Source organism: Scylla paramamosain, unplaced genomic scaffold (genome assembly GCF_035594125.1).
Source record: "Scylla paramamosain isolate STU-SP2022 unplaced genomic scaffold, ASM3559412v1 Contig27, whole genome shotgun sequence".
In the NCBI taxonomy this organism is placed as follows: Eukaryota; Metazoa; Arthropoda; class Malacostraca; order Decapoda; family Portunidae; genus Scylla; species Scylla paramamosain.
Genome location: NW_026973692.1, coordinates 465,928 through 482,500, shown reverse-complemented (window position 1 = coordinate 482,500; position 16,573 = coordinate 465,928). Strand labels below are relative to the sequence as shown.

Below are 16,573 nucleotides of genomic sequence, written 5' to 3'. Positions count from 1 at the left end.
CATACAATAACCTTTCAATTGCACAAAATCCTTTACATATAATAGTCCTTTAACAGTACATAGCATTTACATATAATAATATTTCAACCAAACAAAACATTTACAAAGTATTTACAAAGAATTATCCTTAAGCACCACATTTCTATAAACAATCATATAATAGTACTCAACAATGAAGTTTACTGGGTGACGAGACTGGCAAACTACAAGAGCATGAAATGTATCCCCAGCCTGGACATGGTACATCATATGGCAGTAAAGTTTGTTCACATCAACTTTGTACCTGCTTCTATGTTTATCTATTTATTTTTTGTTTTATTATGAACAAGAAAAAGACATTATCTCCTGATACTCTCACAAACTGCACAAGCAATGGCATTTGGTGACCAAACTGTGAAGGTGTGGGTGAAATTTTTATGACGATGTAGGAGAGGAAAGTAAAAGAATCATATTAGACCACAGTCTCTGCCCTTTAGGCATCATGTTTAGCAATATATTTCCAACTCTATACAACAAATGCCATACATTTGTCTGCTAAAGAATGCATATAATTTTTGATTAGTGGCCAGCACATTATTAAAGGCACTTCCTTAAATGTCTGTTTGCACTTCAATTCTGTTCTAGGCATTACCTGAGCCTCTTGTTATTCAAAGTATACTTCATAGTGGCAAAACTGAGATGGCCCATATTTTTTGCCTTAAAATAATGTTACACCAGGGTTATGGGTGTGGACGGCAGCACTGTTGGAGGTGGCAGCACTGGGAGAGGCGGGAAGGCAGAGAGAGCAGAGACGTGTTGCCTGAGAGGAAGCCAGTGTGTGCCTGCCTGCTTTGGAAGTGTTTCCTTGCCTGTTGAGTGCCTGCCGTGCCCTGGGAGATCTGTGGTGCCCCTGTGAACTTGTAAAGCAGTGTACTTGCGGAGGATTTGTCAATAAATCTAGGAAATAGTGCCCGTGTTTTCCCTTGTGCCCCGGCCTCCTGTGTATGTGCATTGTCCCGGCGTTCAGAGTGTGACTTATTTGAGGCCCCGCTGCTCTAGTTTCTCGACCCGTGCCTGTGTGGATAACACGCCCTCCCGGAGTGAGGGGTGGGCGCAACAAGTCGTGTCATAGAGTGGGATCCAGGGAACAGTGAGCAGTGAGACTGTGAGTCATCATGGAGTCACAAGATGACCACCATGACAGGGCCGAGGGCAGCTCGAGTGAGGTCAAACCAGGCCAGATGGACTTGATTGCTGCCATGCTGGCTGGTATGAGGCAGGAAATGGCAGTGGACCGTGAGCCACAGGCTCAGAGTGCACGTGAGCAGGTTGAAAGGACCGATCAGCTGGCACGTGAGCAGGCTCAACGGGCGGATGACCAGGTCTGCCATCTTGAGGATGTGCTACAGAGCAGCCTTGTGCCCTTGAAGGCGGAAACACAGCAGTACACCAACCAGGCTTGCCACAGTGTCAGGAATGAACTGCTGGACAAGGTGCAGACTCTGGAAGGTGAGGTCCAGGGCCTGAGGGAGGAGATGAGGACGGAGAAGCAGCGGCGCGAGCTGGCAACAGCACGCGCGGAGGAACAGGCAGCCCCATGTGTTCTGGTGGGAACCGCTGGGGTGGCGGACCTGCTGGGGCCTGTCTGGGGCCCTTGGAAAGAACCCTCAGCTCGGGGGCCTTGCAGTGTCATGTCAGAGCTGGTGGCTGCTTCAGGGGACTGGGGAGCCATCGGAACTCCTCCCTTGAGCCCAGCTGGTGGCAGGCTGGGGCTTAGTCAATCCCCCCCCCCCCCTTCTGCCACCATCATCCCCTCTGTCTCCCTTCCCCAGCCGCCCCGCCAGCTGCCCGCACAAGTTGCGTTCTCCACCCCTCAGTCCTTCGGCTTCCCAGCGTTTGGGGAAATGCAAGCTGGTGGAGTATGACAGGAAGGTAGCCTGGGAGGCTTACGTCGCCCAGTTCGAGATGCTAGCCTTTGCCCAGGGCTGGAGCAAGGCTGAGAAGGCGCTTCAGTTGGCAACAGTACTGCGAGGCCCTGCTGTGGAGGTCTTGGGGCACCTGCTGCCAGCCCAATGCGCCTGTTATGTAAGTGTGGCAGAGGCCCTTCAGCGCCGCTTCAGGCACCACCACCAGGCCGAGGTGTACTGGGCTCGCCTGAAGAAGAGGACTTGGGAGTGGGGCGAGACGCTGTCCCAGTTGGCGCAGGACGTGGAGGCATTGGTAAGAAGGTCGCATCCCGCGGCCCTGGAAGAAATGATTGTGGTGCTGGCCCGAGATTCCTTCATTGATGCCCTAGATGACCAACAGCGGCAAATCTACGTCAAGCAGGTGCACCCTGGGGACCTGCAGGTGACGCAGGCAAGGGCCTTGGAATTTGAGGCCTTCCTGAAGATGACCAGTGGCCAAGGGGCAGCCGCCCAATCCTGCTGTGACCTCCGAGGAGGGAAGGCGAAGGTGGAGAAGGAGCCACCACCGAGGAAGGCAAGCCCAGATGGTTTTCGTGGCTCATGTTGGGGCTGTGGTGAGAAGGGACACAGACGCAGTCGATGCCTGAGGGAACGAAGGACGCGTTCTCTCGACTGGCTGGATTCTGATGCCTTTCAGCCTTGCTGCAAGGACTGTGGCAAGTCTGGCCACCGCCCCAGTGCCTGGCCCAAGCCAAAGGAAGTGGTGCAGGCGGGAATCTCGGACAGGCTGGAGAAGGGGGCCGAACCCCAGCCATCCTCAGTCCCCGGGCCCTGCCCTGTGTAAGCTGTTGCCGGACAACTAGTGCGATGCAGGTGGAGGGCTCAGTGGACGGGAACCCATGCCGCCTGACAGTGGACACTGGGGATGAGAAGACTTTGGTGTGGCCTGACATGCTGGCTGCCACTTGAGTCCAAGATGTGCCACAAAGGCTGTGTGGCATGACAGGGCACTGTGTGCAGCTCAAGGGCCCAGTGGACATTCGTATTAGTGTGGGCAGCACTGTGGAGCGGCTGCCGGTGTACGTCGCTGACTTTGATGAACCATGTCTGCTGAGACTCGACTACCTGATGCAGAGTAAGGCTTGTGTTGACCTTGGACGGAAGCTGGTGAGGGAGTGGCCAAGAAGTGCCCTTGCTTCTGGAGGTTGGCTGTGCAGAGGTAGTTGTGGCTGAGAGAGGTCACCTTGCCCCTAGGATGGAGGCCAGAGTCCAGTGTCGACTGTCCAGAGCGATGCGTGGATTGGAAGGTGTGGTGGAGCCCACAGAAAACCTGTGACTGGCTGACGGAGTGGCAGTCGGGCAGAGCCTCGTTCAAGTGCGGGAGAAGTTAGTTAGAGGTGGCTGCTGTGAGGCCCCTGCCCGACTTCCTGGAGGATTTGGCTCACTGGAGTGCCTCTGACCTGACGGAGGCGCAGATGGAGAAGGTGCGCCACACCCTGGCTCAGTACGTAGACATCTTTAGCAGGGGTGTCATGAACATGGGCTGCATGGGGTTGGTGAGGCACAGCATCAAGATGGGAATTAGTGCGCCCATCAAGAGCCAGCCCCGACATATCACACTAGCCAGGTGAGAGGAGATGCAGCACACCATCAATGAGTTGGCAGCGCAGGGGGTGACTGAGCAGTTGGACAGTCCGTGGTCATCAGCGGTAGTCCTGGTTAAGAAGGACGGCATGCAGTGCTTCTGTGTGGACTACGGGGCACTGAATGACGTGACTGCCAAGGACTCTTACCCCCTGCCGAGGATTGATGACATGCTCGACACGCTGGTGGGGGCCAGGTGGTTCTCCACACTCGACCTGAAGCTGGGTTACCACCAGGTGGAGATGGCAGAGGAGGACAAGCCCAAGACTGCTTTCTCCTTCGGTCAGGGCTTGTGGCAGTTCAATGTCATGCCCTTTGGTCTCTGCAACGCCCCTAGTTGTTTTGAGCGTATGATGGAGAGGGTGTTTGGAGCGGCTGGAGGAGGTTCTGCACTGGCTGAGGAAAGCCAACCTCAAGCTCAGCCCCAAAAAGTGCTCTCTCTTTCAGTACGAGGTGCCATTCCTGGGGCATGTCGTTGGTCGGGACAGTGTGTGCACCAATCCGGAGAAGGTAGCAGTGGTGGAGAAGTGGCCCATCCCCACCAACGTGGCGGAAGTCAGGAGCTTCTTGGGCCTGTGCACGTACTACCATTGTTTCATGCAGGACTTTGCCAGTGAGGGCTCTCGCCGAAACTCCAGAGCCCCTGGGAGGGGCCATACATGGTGGAAACTCCTCTCTGATGTCACGTATCAGATTTGCTGGGGACAGAAGTGACCGTCTGTTGTCCACGTGGACCGGCTGTGGCGTTACCATGGTTTGGGCCGCTACTCCTGGGGCCATGGCGGGGAAGATGAGGATGTAAGCCCCAGCAGCAGCGACGAGGAGGTGGCAGGGGCTGCCCGAGATGGGAATGAGCGTGGAGCAGGCAGCACAGCAAATGACAGTGGTGACATTGATCCTGAACTTAGGGCTAGAGACGCCCCCCCCCTGAGTGGCGCTGCTGACTCGCCACAGCCCACGCCTCCACCACCACAGCGACCTCGGCGGCAGAGGCGTAGAACAGGGTAGATGAGAGACTTTTGTGATGTTCCTGAGCATTAATTTTCTTTGTGTATTTCATTTATTTATTTCCACTTATTTTCTTGTATGTATGTGTGTGTGTCATGGCAGCCGGGTCATCTGACTTGTAGGGGGGGGATAATGTTACACCAGGGGTATGGGTGCGGGCGGCAGCACTGGGAGAGGTGGGAAGGCAGAGAGAGCGGAGATGTGTGGCCCTAGAGGAAGCCAGTGTGTGCCTGCCTGCTTTGGAAGTGTTTCCCTGCCTGTTGAGTGCCCTGTTGAATGCCTGTCATGCCCTGGGAGACTTGTGGTGCCTCTGTGAACTTGTAAAGCAGTGTACTTGCGGAGGATTTGTCAATAAACCTAGGAAATAGTGCCCATGTTTTCCCTTGTGCCCCGGCCTTGTGTGTGTGTGTGTGTGTGTGTGTGTGTGTGTGTGTGTGTGTGTGTGTGTGTGTGTGTGTGTGTGTGTGTGTGTGTGTCCTGTCCCGGCGTTCAGAGTGTGACTTATTTGAGGCCCCACTGCTCTAGTTTCTTGACCCATGCCTGTGTGGATAACATGCCCTCCCGGAGTGAGGGGTGGGTGCAACAATAAACATATATGAAAATAAGAAAGATCAGTGAATGAACAAAGAGTAGCACGATGTCCCTGATAATCTTTTTCCACGGGAACAAAAAAAAATCTATGTGTGGTAAGCATTCCAATCACAGCAACATGCAACACTAAATACTTAAAACAATAAATTTCTTCAAGTTTACCATTCAGAGATATATTCTGATGGAAGAGTTCAAGGACAGTATAGATGAAGGGGAAGATAAAGACTGTTAAATATGCATGGATATGTGATTATATTCCAGTGTATGGGAAAACAAGGGAAGAAGTTCAATGACAATTATTAGGAGAGTGCTTAATAGGTTCTGAGACACTCATCCTTGTGCATGTGAATATGGAAGCTGGATGTGAAGAGATTGATGATTGATAAGATGTGTTTGGAGGAAATGAAAATGGTATTAGTAATAATGGTGGACATGTTAAAAATTAACAAGAACAGTAAAAAATTTAAGTATTTGTTCTTTCTTTTTCATTTTATGGATTCTATCACATATAATTATGAAGTTACAGATATTTAAAAATATGCATTGAGTTTAAACTGACACCATTTTTTTTTTTCAATATGAAATAAGAAAAAAATACCATTGGACATGGAAAGACATAAAAATTATTGTGGAAAGTCCATAAAGAAAATGTAACAACAAAAATATATAAATGGGTATACAGTAAAATCCCTCTTATCCGGCATCAACGGGACTGCCGACATGCCGGATACTTGAATATTGCCGGATACTTGAATCGAAGTGAAATTATGTCCACAATCACCACCCTACACTCACGCTTCTTACCATAACAAAGATCAGCTCACACACACAGCTTCACACACACAGCTTCACACACATACGCCATCGTGGCGTAACGGGTAGCGCTCCTGACTGGGAGGCGGAAGGTCCCATGTTCGATCCCCCAGTAGGTGTTTGTTATTCTGTGGCGAAGCTCCTGCCAAAGATGTATATCGTATGCAGTTCAATCATGTCCACACTATGAAAGTGGTGAAGCTACGTAAATGGTGCAGCTTCTGCCAAAAAAGTATATCGTATGCAGTTCAATCATGTCCACACTGTAAAAGCGGTGAAGCTGCTGCCATGTAAATATATATATACCATATATATATGTAAATATGTATACCATGTAAATCAAGACCCCTTCAGCGACTATCACTGTATTGTCTGCTGCCTCTTGATAAATAAACCTGATATTATTATTATTATTATTATTATCAGCTGATCTGATAAGCTGCTTAAGTGTAAGCACAACACGCTTCCTCTTTTCTACAACCTTAGGCATGATGAAGGCGTCAGGCGATAAACAGTGCACACGCGGGACTGAGTCACTGAGTAAACACAGTGCAGTGGGCCGTGGGTGGCGCGAAGCAGTGCACTCTGGTGGCGAGGGGAATTTTAATCGATTTTATGAGTACACATTGATTTTTTATTGATTTTAAGGCTCAGGGAAAAATGTGCCGGATGCTTGAAGCTGCCGGATACTCGAATGCCGGATGAGAGGGATTTTACTGTATTCATCATTCTACTGTCTGCCATCCTTGGACACTTGGTCTATTATATCCAATGCTTAATAAAAAGCAAAATGCTTATCTGTGTTTTTTTCAATATTAAAAAAATGAAGAATGAAGTCTTTCCTGTGGTTATGCATTGTACCTTTAATTCCTGAGTGTGAAATTGAAGGGAGAAGTAACCAGTAAGGGATATTCATAAACAAAACATGCTATCCCAGTTGTTACTACATACAGTACAAAGTAAAAAAAAAAAAAAAAATAAATAAATAAATAAAATAAATAGATAAATAAATAAAAAACAAATGAATAAAATAAATAAGTAAATAGATAAATAGTTAAATAAATAAAAATAAATAAGTAAATAAATAAAAATAAACAAATAAATAAATAAATAAACAAACAAATAAATAAATATATAAATAAATAACTAGTTACTATAATTGTAGTAACCATGCAAAAAGCATTTACCTTGAAGGGTTGATTCACCACCTAGGGATTAAAAATATTTTACTTTAGCATTAGTCACTGAATCTTCATTTATGATGGAGAACACTATCTCATTAAAGGTAACTTCTTCAGCACAGAAAAAAAATCTGTTTTTTTTTTTATGTGAATGCTCATTATAGGAAAAGGAAAACTAAAGTCTATATTCATACTACTATAGTTATCAAGAGTAACAAACCCTCAATTCTGGTTTCTGCTGAGAGACGAGTGTAGTTGAGGAGAGCAGCATTTTCTAGGCACTTCTTAATCATGCCTCTCACTTCTTCAGGTGGAACTGGAGTAACTATATCCTTCATCAACACCTGCATACAAGAAATCAGCGTAATACATTTGTGTGAAATAACAGCCCATTTTGAAAGACATGTTCATCATTTCTTCTAGCTATTCCTAACAAAGTACTCACCCGTTCAAGTAAAGATAATGTGGCTTTAAGGGCACCTTCTGGTCGACCAAATGGGAAACAATACCTGTCAAAATAAAACATTTTGTTGAAACTGGAAAAGCTAGAAGTAGTTATTCATTGCTATTTACTCTCGTTGGTTGTTTAAAGAATTATTGGTTGCTAATATTTTGGTCATATGGAAACAATGTTACTTTTGAGATTCTTCACTCCTCCAACCAAATAAATAACTAATGAAAAAAAAAAAAAATTAATCTATGAAACTTGCTTTTGTGTCTTAATTTCTTCCTAATAATTATTATCATGGAACATGTACTTCAATTACTATTAGAATTTTCAATCTTAATATAAAATATTTACAACGAAAAAGCTTGTTTGACTTTGAGAATATAGTTATAAATATCGTTCATGATGCCACAATACGTCTTATATGTAACTATTATTCCACTGTAATATCCACATAAATTTTTATATTTTAGATACAGGACATGGTGAAAAATGTGGAAACGAAGAGGGAATGAGAACTCTGCAAGAATGGAAAATGATAAGATTATTAGATCATTTTGATGAAAAGGACATTAAGTACTGAAGTAAAATATGTATTTTAGGAATGCAATAGTATAATAGTCCTGGTAGTAACATATGCAAGAGGAAGCTGGACATAAAGCAAAAAGTCAAAGATACAGAACAGAAGCAGTGCAGTGATTATTCACAAGAAAATCTGAATATTGTTTTCATCACAATTTAGCTTTTAAGGGACTAGACAATAAGTCCAATATATTGAGTAATTACTGAACTGAAAGACATACAATTCTTAATTTACTGAGAAAGCAGGTGCAAGAAGAGTGGATATGTAATGGAAATAAATCAAAGAAAATTAAAACAGAAAAGGCAAAACACAATAAAGTAATCATACAACTAGCAGAGTTACACATAACACCAGTAAAATGCCTCAGAAGGCAATTGATGAGCGAAGATGTCACTAATGTATCAGTGGAAGAGGTTTTTCAACGAGAGAGAGAGAGAGAGAGAGAGAGAGAGAGAGAGAGAGAGAGAGAGAGAGAGAGAGAGAGAGAGAGAGAGAGAGAGTGTGTGTGTGTGTGTGTGTGGTGAATTCAGGCACCCCACACATTGTACATTTGCCAAAACTTTGCAAAAGCCTAATGGTTGTGCTATATACCATTGGATAGAAAATTTCATTCTGCATTCAGTGCTCTCTGACAGTCACATTACAAAAAGTTTTATACTGTATTTTGCACATGCGCAGTATTGTTGTAAGTTTAACATGCTTTTTTGCCATAACTTGCATAACTCTTATTAACAACAAAATTTGAGCTTAATCAATTAATTAGTTGAAAAGCTGGAATTTTTACTTTACACATGCACATTGCTACTTGGAAGTTGGCAAAGAATTTTATCAAAATTATAACAACATGACACCTCTTAAGTTTCACTGAAATTTGTTGAGTAGCTTTTGAGAAATCCTATTTTTGACACCCTTCTACCTTTTGCAATTTACCCAATGACTTCACCCAACAGAAAAGATGAAAGCTATATCATATAAAACTGACAGAGTTGTGCTATCAGAGTTGTGATATCATACAAAATTATCATACAAATGATAATGATGATGCAAACTTGAGTATGTCCTTGACAAATCCAGCTTAAAGATTCTTGGGATTCATTTCAAAACTTAATGTTAATTTGCACTTACATAAAATTTGTAATTTGGTGTTCAAGTAAGACTCTTAGTCTCTCCTTGATGTGTTGGAAGCGCTCCTTCTCTTCTGCCAGGACGGTCCCCACACCATCAGGTCTGAATGAAGAAGGAGTGTTACGGCAGGACAAAATGAGGGCTTCAGTCTGAGTAATGAAGGGAGGGTGTTTCATGAACTATAACCAACTATATCTTACTTAGTCTTAAGTCCCATAATTTACATTACTCTGAAAATATTTACTGCTACTAGAAAGGATTTATTGCTGCACTGTAAAATCATAGATATGAATTGAGGGAAATTAAGAAACTATGCTGTCACCTAAGAAGGAACCTCAGCAGCTGCATTATAAAAATATAACTACTCAGACATGAGCCCAATACACTGTGTAAAAGTTGAATGTCTCACTTTTTTCATACATTCTGAAGCTATATATTTCTGATGCAAATTACTTTTATAAAATAAGTACTTAACTTCATACATTAGATGCTCAAAATAGAAATACAAAGCATGAGGATGGTTAATGTTGTTTTAAATATTTGGTTATGCAACTAATATATAATGATTCAGAGTATACTTTACATGATGTAAATGGCTTGATATGACAACCTTATTCTAAAGTCATGAATACTGATGGCAGACAAAGATGCATCAAGCATAAATTAACGTAACAAGTGGGCATGGCCGATGCAGTTTGCATAAAACCTGCCATGCAGTAGTGATTATTTTGCAAAAGCATTATTTCTTTTCGTATTTCATATGCACCCAAACTATCTCAAATCAAATTAAAGCACATATTCTGGCACAGATCCCGACCACATCAGCAGAATTAGAAGAAAACAGAAAAAACTATGAAACTTATATTACAAATTTGCAATGAACTTTCATTGCTTATGCTGTGTTAATTTTTATATTGATGTATAATGAGTTACTGAGAATAAGAGACTGCATGGTGGTGGTAGTGGTGGCAGAGCTTCTGTGAGCCACCCTAGGGTGTACCATCAGTGCTCAGCAGGCAGGGTGAGTGACCTTGTCTCTGAGGTGTTGACCCACCACACTCTTAATCATTAAAATAACACTGCTGTCTAGTTAGAACCACCCAAATCTCTGTCTATCGAGTTGGGGGTTGGAGACAACAGGAACCAGCTGTGGCCTGGCCTGATTCACTCTCAAAAGAAATCAAGGCATCCTGCAGACATACATACATACATACATAGTGCATACACACATGTATAATGATCATTAGATTGCCAATCAGGCATGGAGAGATGTTCTGCCATTTTTTTTTCTTTTCTTTTTTTCCTCTTTTATGATCATACACTATAAAATGTTCATGCCTGGGTCTGAATAAAATGGGTAAAGCTGCACAGAGATGTGGGCAAACTAAAATCTATTGGCCCAAAAAAAAATAAAAATAAAAAATAAAATAAAATAAATAAATAAATAAATAAATAAATAAAAATAAAAATGAAAATAAAATAAAATTCTTCTCTCATGAATAAATCATGTTCAAGTGTATTATGAAGAACAGTACTTAATACAATTATGAAACACTGAGATAATTGGTGTGAAAACTGCTGTTTCAATATGATACATATCATGATATGATTGTAATGTAGTGTTATATGAATACCCACATGGATGCTTGTTTGTTGTCTATTTTCCTGGTTGCAAGAAGCTTGATAAGAGAGAGGGAACTACATCTACATAGTTCATAATGTAAGTATGAGGGAAGTAAGTATTTAGCGTCTTAAGAAATTTTAGCCAGGAAAATTTCTGCAGAGAAGAATCACACCTATAAACAAGTAAGTTTCTCAGTAAATTCCTAATGCATTAAAAAAAAGTGGCACTGAAAAAAAGAGGTTGCTTGGAAAGATCACAGTTCCATGCAGATTGACAAGGTGCTGACAAACACCCATGGATTCAAAACAGTAATTGTAACTTGGAATGAAGGCATTATCATAAGTAACTAAATCTGAACTAATGGAACTACTAAAAATGCACAGAATAAGAACAATCATGCTATTCACACTAAATAAAGTTCAGCATGATATGCATTATTTGTCCTAACTGAATATATCAACTGCAACATTTCAAGTTACTAGTGCACAATGCAATAGACTCGTGAATGACATGAATATAAAATTGCAATAAATGCTCATCATGAAGCATAACATTTTCCATCTGTAATAAAAGAAATATTCAAAATACTGGCATACTAATTATTCATATGCTTATAAAAATTTAAAATGTGTTGTGTATATCTAGCAAACTATGTAATTATAAAGATGGTTCTAGATTATATTACCATGAAATCCAATCTTCTACACTACTTTCCTTTTCAACAAACCTTGTTGGAAATGGTACATTAGGGGCTATTGGGCCTTGAGTTTGTTCTTGGCTATGGACAGAAGACAAAATGGTGTCAGATGAAAACTAAACATACCAATGTATCCTACTAAGATCATTTTATGTACTATGTCGTTATTTCCAAGTAAGCTAATTTTGTTTATATACTTCCAATAAGGATGTATATTAAGAGTTAGGCAATGGTATTTCCAGATTTTTTTCATCCAACTACTTAGATCTTGCACCCAAGAACAGAGTGAAAATGACTATCAAAATATAATCACTGTAAATTTTCAAAATAACTGTATAATCATTGCCAGTTATGGAGAGTTCCTCACTTTTATGGTATATGTATCTCAATTTTAGTATGTTTGTTTAGGCTGTCAGACCAAATTCACTGTATATATATATATATATATATATATATATATATATATATATATATATATATATATATATATATATATATATATATATATATATATATATATATATATATATATATATATATATATATACTCGTATATATATATATATATATATATATATATATATATATATATATATATATAAAACTGTTACAATAAGATTATTATAAAATTAATTATAATCTCTCCATACAGTAAGAAGGTGGTTTTGATTTCCAAATCAAATATGTTCCAAGGAACATATGATAATGGTTAATACCAAGTATCAGATCAAATTTTCTTTCATCAACACTGTCCTAGATGATACCAATGGTACAAACTACTGTAGAATAATCTCTCTTACACTCATTTACATCCATAATATTTTTCTTACTTTTCAAGTTTTAAAGAATGCTTCATATTAATATATCTACTTCAAATACCATATTTACTTAATGCCAGAATAGTTATGGCCATGTTCATGGGCTGCTACCTGGTGGCATGTCCTGTTGGCCACATACTGGATACATTTTACTGAACAACATCACATTACAGTCTTACACAACACGGCACACGTCCTGTCTACAGCCAATCAGTGCATATTACAGCAGGGATACATCAAGGATTATTACCAATAATTGTTAACATCAGAGTGGTTGGTGCCACAATAACTGATCAGTGGCTCAGACTCTTTGGAATCTTTTCATATAGGGAAAAACCTTTGGGTACATCACCAAATACACATTGTTATCTCTAACCATTCATTGACTGGAAATATGTTATCATGAAATATCAATCAGCCATGCTTTAAACATATAATGTAGCATGCATAAAAAAAGAAAAAAGAAAAAAATTCACATTAACTGTAATTAGCTCTTTCAAAAGAAGACTGAAACTGTAAGAATGTCATAGGAAGGAAATCAACTTGCATACCTAAATTACTGAATGTCTTGAAACCACTGTGATGTAACAAAATCCAATTTGAAACAGGGGAGGCCAAAGGTCAATACAAGTGACTTTCAATATTACAAATGAAAAAATGAAACCTACTTTATGTAAATAGTAAGGAAGGGAAGCTCATTATGTATGGTTTGATTTTCAAATATACTGACACATAGGCTAACAAGGTAATTTCGAATGTCACCAGGTTAGGGAGTAGTGCGGGTCATACAGCAAATGAGTGAAAGTGGCTAGAACTTTCAAACAGCAGATTTGCCACTTTACCTAAACTCTCAAACACACTTGCTTCTCCTTCCCTGATCAAGTTTTACTGACCTCATATTTTGAAAACAGTGGCATATAAATAAAAAAAAAAATAAGCACTGTTTTTCCACAAAATAATTTTCTTAGCATTATCTCTTAACTGAATAAAACTTACCAAAATGTAGAAGCAACTGTATTAAGAAATTCACACAAGATTTATCACACTCAAACCTGCATGATCAGGAAAAGGAGTTGGCAGTGTTGAAGAGAGACTAGGGGAGGTGTGGGTGACAAGTGTGTGTGTAACTAACCCTACTGACACTGTCCCATCCTCGGCGGGGCTGAGAGCGATGTGGGGTGGGGGGAGAACAGCTATATTAGCAGTCACAACCCATATTTCCTGGTTTTGGTATAGTTTGTCCCATGAGTACTACCATGTATGTAGCTTACTTAAATTCAACATACATGCAGTTGATCTACTATTTGTAATATAATAAAATTTCAGGCACTCACACAAAAGCACACTTGTACTTTGACTCTTTTCATCTTTCTCCTGGTAGCATCCTTCTTTATTGCTCCATATATTTTTACCTCAATAATCAGGGCAATGAATTTGAGTAAGATTTCATTTCAGTCAACATCAAGGCATAGCATCTTATGCCTAACTATTATAGTGACATTTCCATTGATTATTACTGATCAGAAAATCCTTCATACAATATACTGTTTTACATAAACTAAATATGTAATTTAACTTTTACAACATATACTGTAAACTGATGTGTGAGTAGACACACACACACACACACACACACACACCGTGAGATCAGCTACCTACAGGCTGTACATGCTGTGCAGACTCAGGTCGCTGGGGACGCCGAAAGATGAGTTAAGGGGGGTGTACCTTACCTTCATCCTCCCCAAACTCATGTACGCCTCCCCAGCGTGGTCCTCCTCCCTCACACACACTCAACAGCTACAGCTAGAGAGTGTGCAGAAAAGGGTGTGCAGGGTCATCCTTGGCCCTGCATACACCACCTATGAAGAAGCCCTGACCACCCTGAATCTGTCCAGAATATCCACCAGGCACTGAGAGGCTCTGGAGAAGTTTGGGAGGGGACTACTGCATCATCCGCGTCTCAGAAACATGCTGCCGCCCGACGCGCCTCGCCCTGTCCGTGCCACCAGACACCACAACAAAATAACACCCCTGAAGGCGCCGCGCACGGACCGGTACAGACTCAGTGCGATTCCCACCATGGTGCGAGCCATCAATCAATAGTATTTCCCTCCTAGATTAGACTTACCTTTAGGATTCATGTTAAGTTTTTCCCCATCCCCTATGTACATTTTCAGTTTGTCAACTGCCGAAATAATAAACCGTTTATTATTATTATTATTATTATTATTATTACACGCACACACACACACACACACACACACACACTGTAATTATATATATATATATATATATATATATATATATATATATATATATATATATATGAAGGATCTCTGCAAGGATGCATGAAATGTTGATCAACACAAATGGCAATCATGAATAGTTTTTCTTGACACCTCCAGCAGAAAGATGTTACACATTCAAAGCACAGGAGAATAATTATAAGTTAACCTAAATAACTTCAGCACAAAAAAGAGAAACTGAATAAAAAAATAAAAAAAACATGAAGAGGCTATCTTTAATAGTGATAAGAGCAAATATATTGTAACTATAATGAAGAGCAATTATGTCCCCATTCAATCACTGTCATTCCACTACATTCACAAAATTACACTCAGAAAATTTCATTAAAACTACCACATACACTGAATTAGTAAGAAATGGATTTTTATTTTAATTACAGATTTCCTACAACTTATAAATTAAGGAGAAAAAAAAAAGTCAATAATATATAGGCAATTATGTGAAAATTTTGAGATACTGAGGCCCTTTGAAAAGTTATAACAGAAAAAAAAACCCTCATATTAAATCAATTATAATAAACAAGTTTTATAAACTTTATCTGCTTTATACAAATCAAGAAGTGACTCCTTAAGACATACCTTAATGCTTGATGACTGCCAAAAAAAAAAAAGAAGAAAAAAAAAGAAAGAAAGGAAAAAAAAAAACACAAACTCTCATCAGTTAAAGTGATAAGGAATAACCAGAATGACCCATCTGAAAGCATTCTATGAAAAGCCTTAATAAATACTCCGAATACTGTACACATGTAAAATTGGTAAAAGAACAGGTATGACTGAATATGAATAAAAGCAAATGAGTTATTGAAAGCTCAGAAAATTTAAGTTCCAAAGTGTTTACAGATGGTAAATCACAGATGACAACAATTGCTGGAGATTATGTACACTAGTTTGGCAAACTTGCAAGTTATTATCTAGGTACCTGACAGAAATACCAGCCCTTACTCATCTGTCAGTAAGATAAGGATTGCCTTAAAAATGTAAAGCTATACCCTATACTAAACCAAGATACACTAATTTTGGCCTGGATTATAACTTTACAAATATCGTTTGTCTTCCCAGTTTTCCTTGGTTTTCCTTGTGAGGAATGCTTAAAATAGTTTGAGGCTATCTAACATACATAAAGATCTTCAATTATATTTGAATAATCTACTTAATATTAAATCTTAAGTTTTTAAAAGTTGACATCATGAAAGGGGTACATAACTAAATACAAGCCATGCAGGTAATGTAGCTTCCCATAACACATGTCTATAATGAAGTAGATGTTTGGTATTCATAAAATCTAAATCTTTCCGAGCACTTCCTTTCTAGCAGAAGCCAACTTTATTTAGAGTCAGCCCAGAAACTGAAATAACTCTTGTTAAATAATTTCACTTATAAAGCAGAACTGCTGGTAATACATTCTATGAGACAGAATTGTTAAGCCACTAAGTACTATCAAGAAATTTCTAAAGATATGATAAAGACACTCCTACAGTAATAGATTTCAGTTCCAGGCACTACCTGACACTGGATGAGTTTTAGACTTATTAACAGATGGCAAGATTATGCAGAGGGAAGGCTGAGTACAAAGACAAATACAATAAATAGAACAGGCAAGGGAAACAATTATTTAGTCAACTTACACCACCAAGACAGAAAAAAAGTGTAAGGATTAAGGCATCAAACATGAACAGTTAGAATATATTTTGGTGTGTCATAGAAGCTGTATGCAATTCAGTTCTATTTGTCTCAAAAATTAATATGAAACCTTCCTTATTACAGTTTATATCTTATAACCTAACACATAATTTATATCCAATCTAAGCTAAACCCCTTCAGCTGATTGGTTGAACTAGTATTTCACAAA

At 40.1% G+C, this 16,573-nt stretch overlaps 1 protein-coding gene across 1 annotated transcript in view; it reads right to left on the bottom strand.

Moving 5' to 3' along the window:
- LOC135097639 (calcium-dependent secretion activator-like) overlaps positions 1–16,573 on the bottom strand; it is a 267,744-nt gene that overhangs the window by 65,058 nt on the left and 186,113 nt on the right. The window contains exons 15-20 of the mRNA XM_063999592.1: positions 15,304–15,318; positions 13,551–13,580; positions 9,280–9,381; positions 7,569–7,632; positions 7,344–7,467; positions 7,130–7,150 (exon numbers count right to left, since the gene is read on the bottom strand). Of these exons, the coding sequence (XP_063855662.1) occupies positions 7,130–7,150; positions 7,344–7,467; positions 7,569–7,632; positions 9,280–9,381; positions 13,551–13,580; positions 15,304–15,318 (356 nt within the window). The remainder of the gene's footprint in view (positions 1–7,129; positions 7,151–7,343; positions 7,468–7,568; positions 7,633–9,279; positions 9,382–13,550; positions 13,581–15,303; positions 15,319–16,573) is intronic.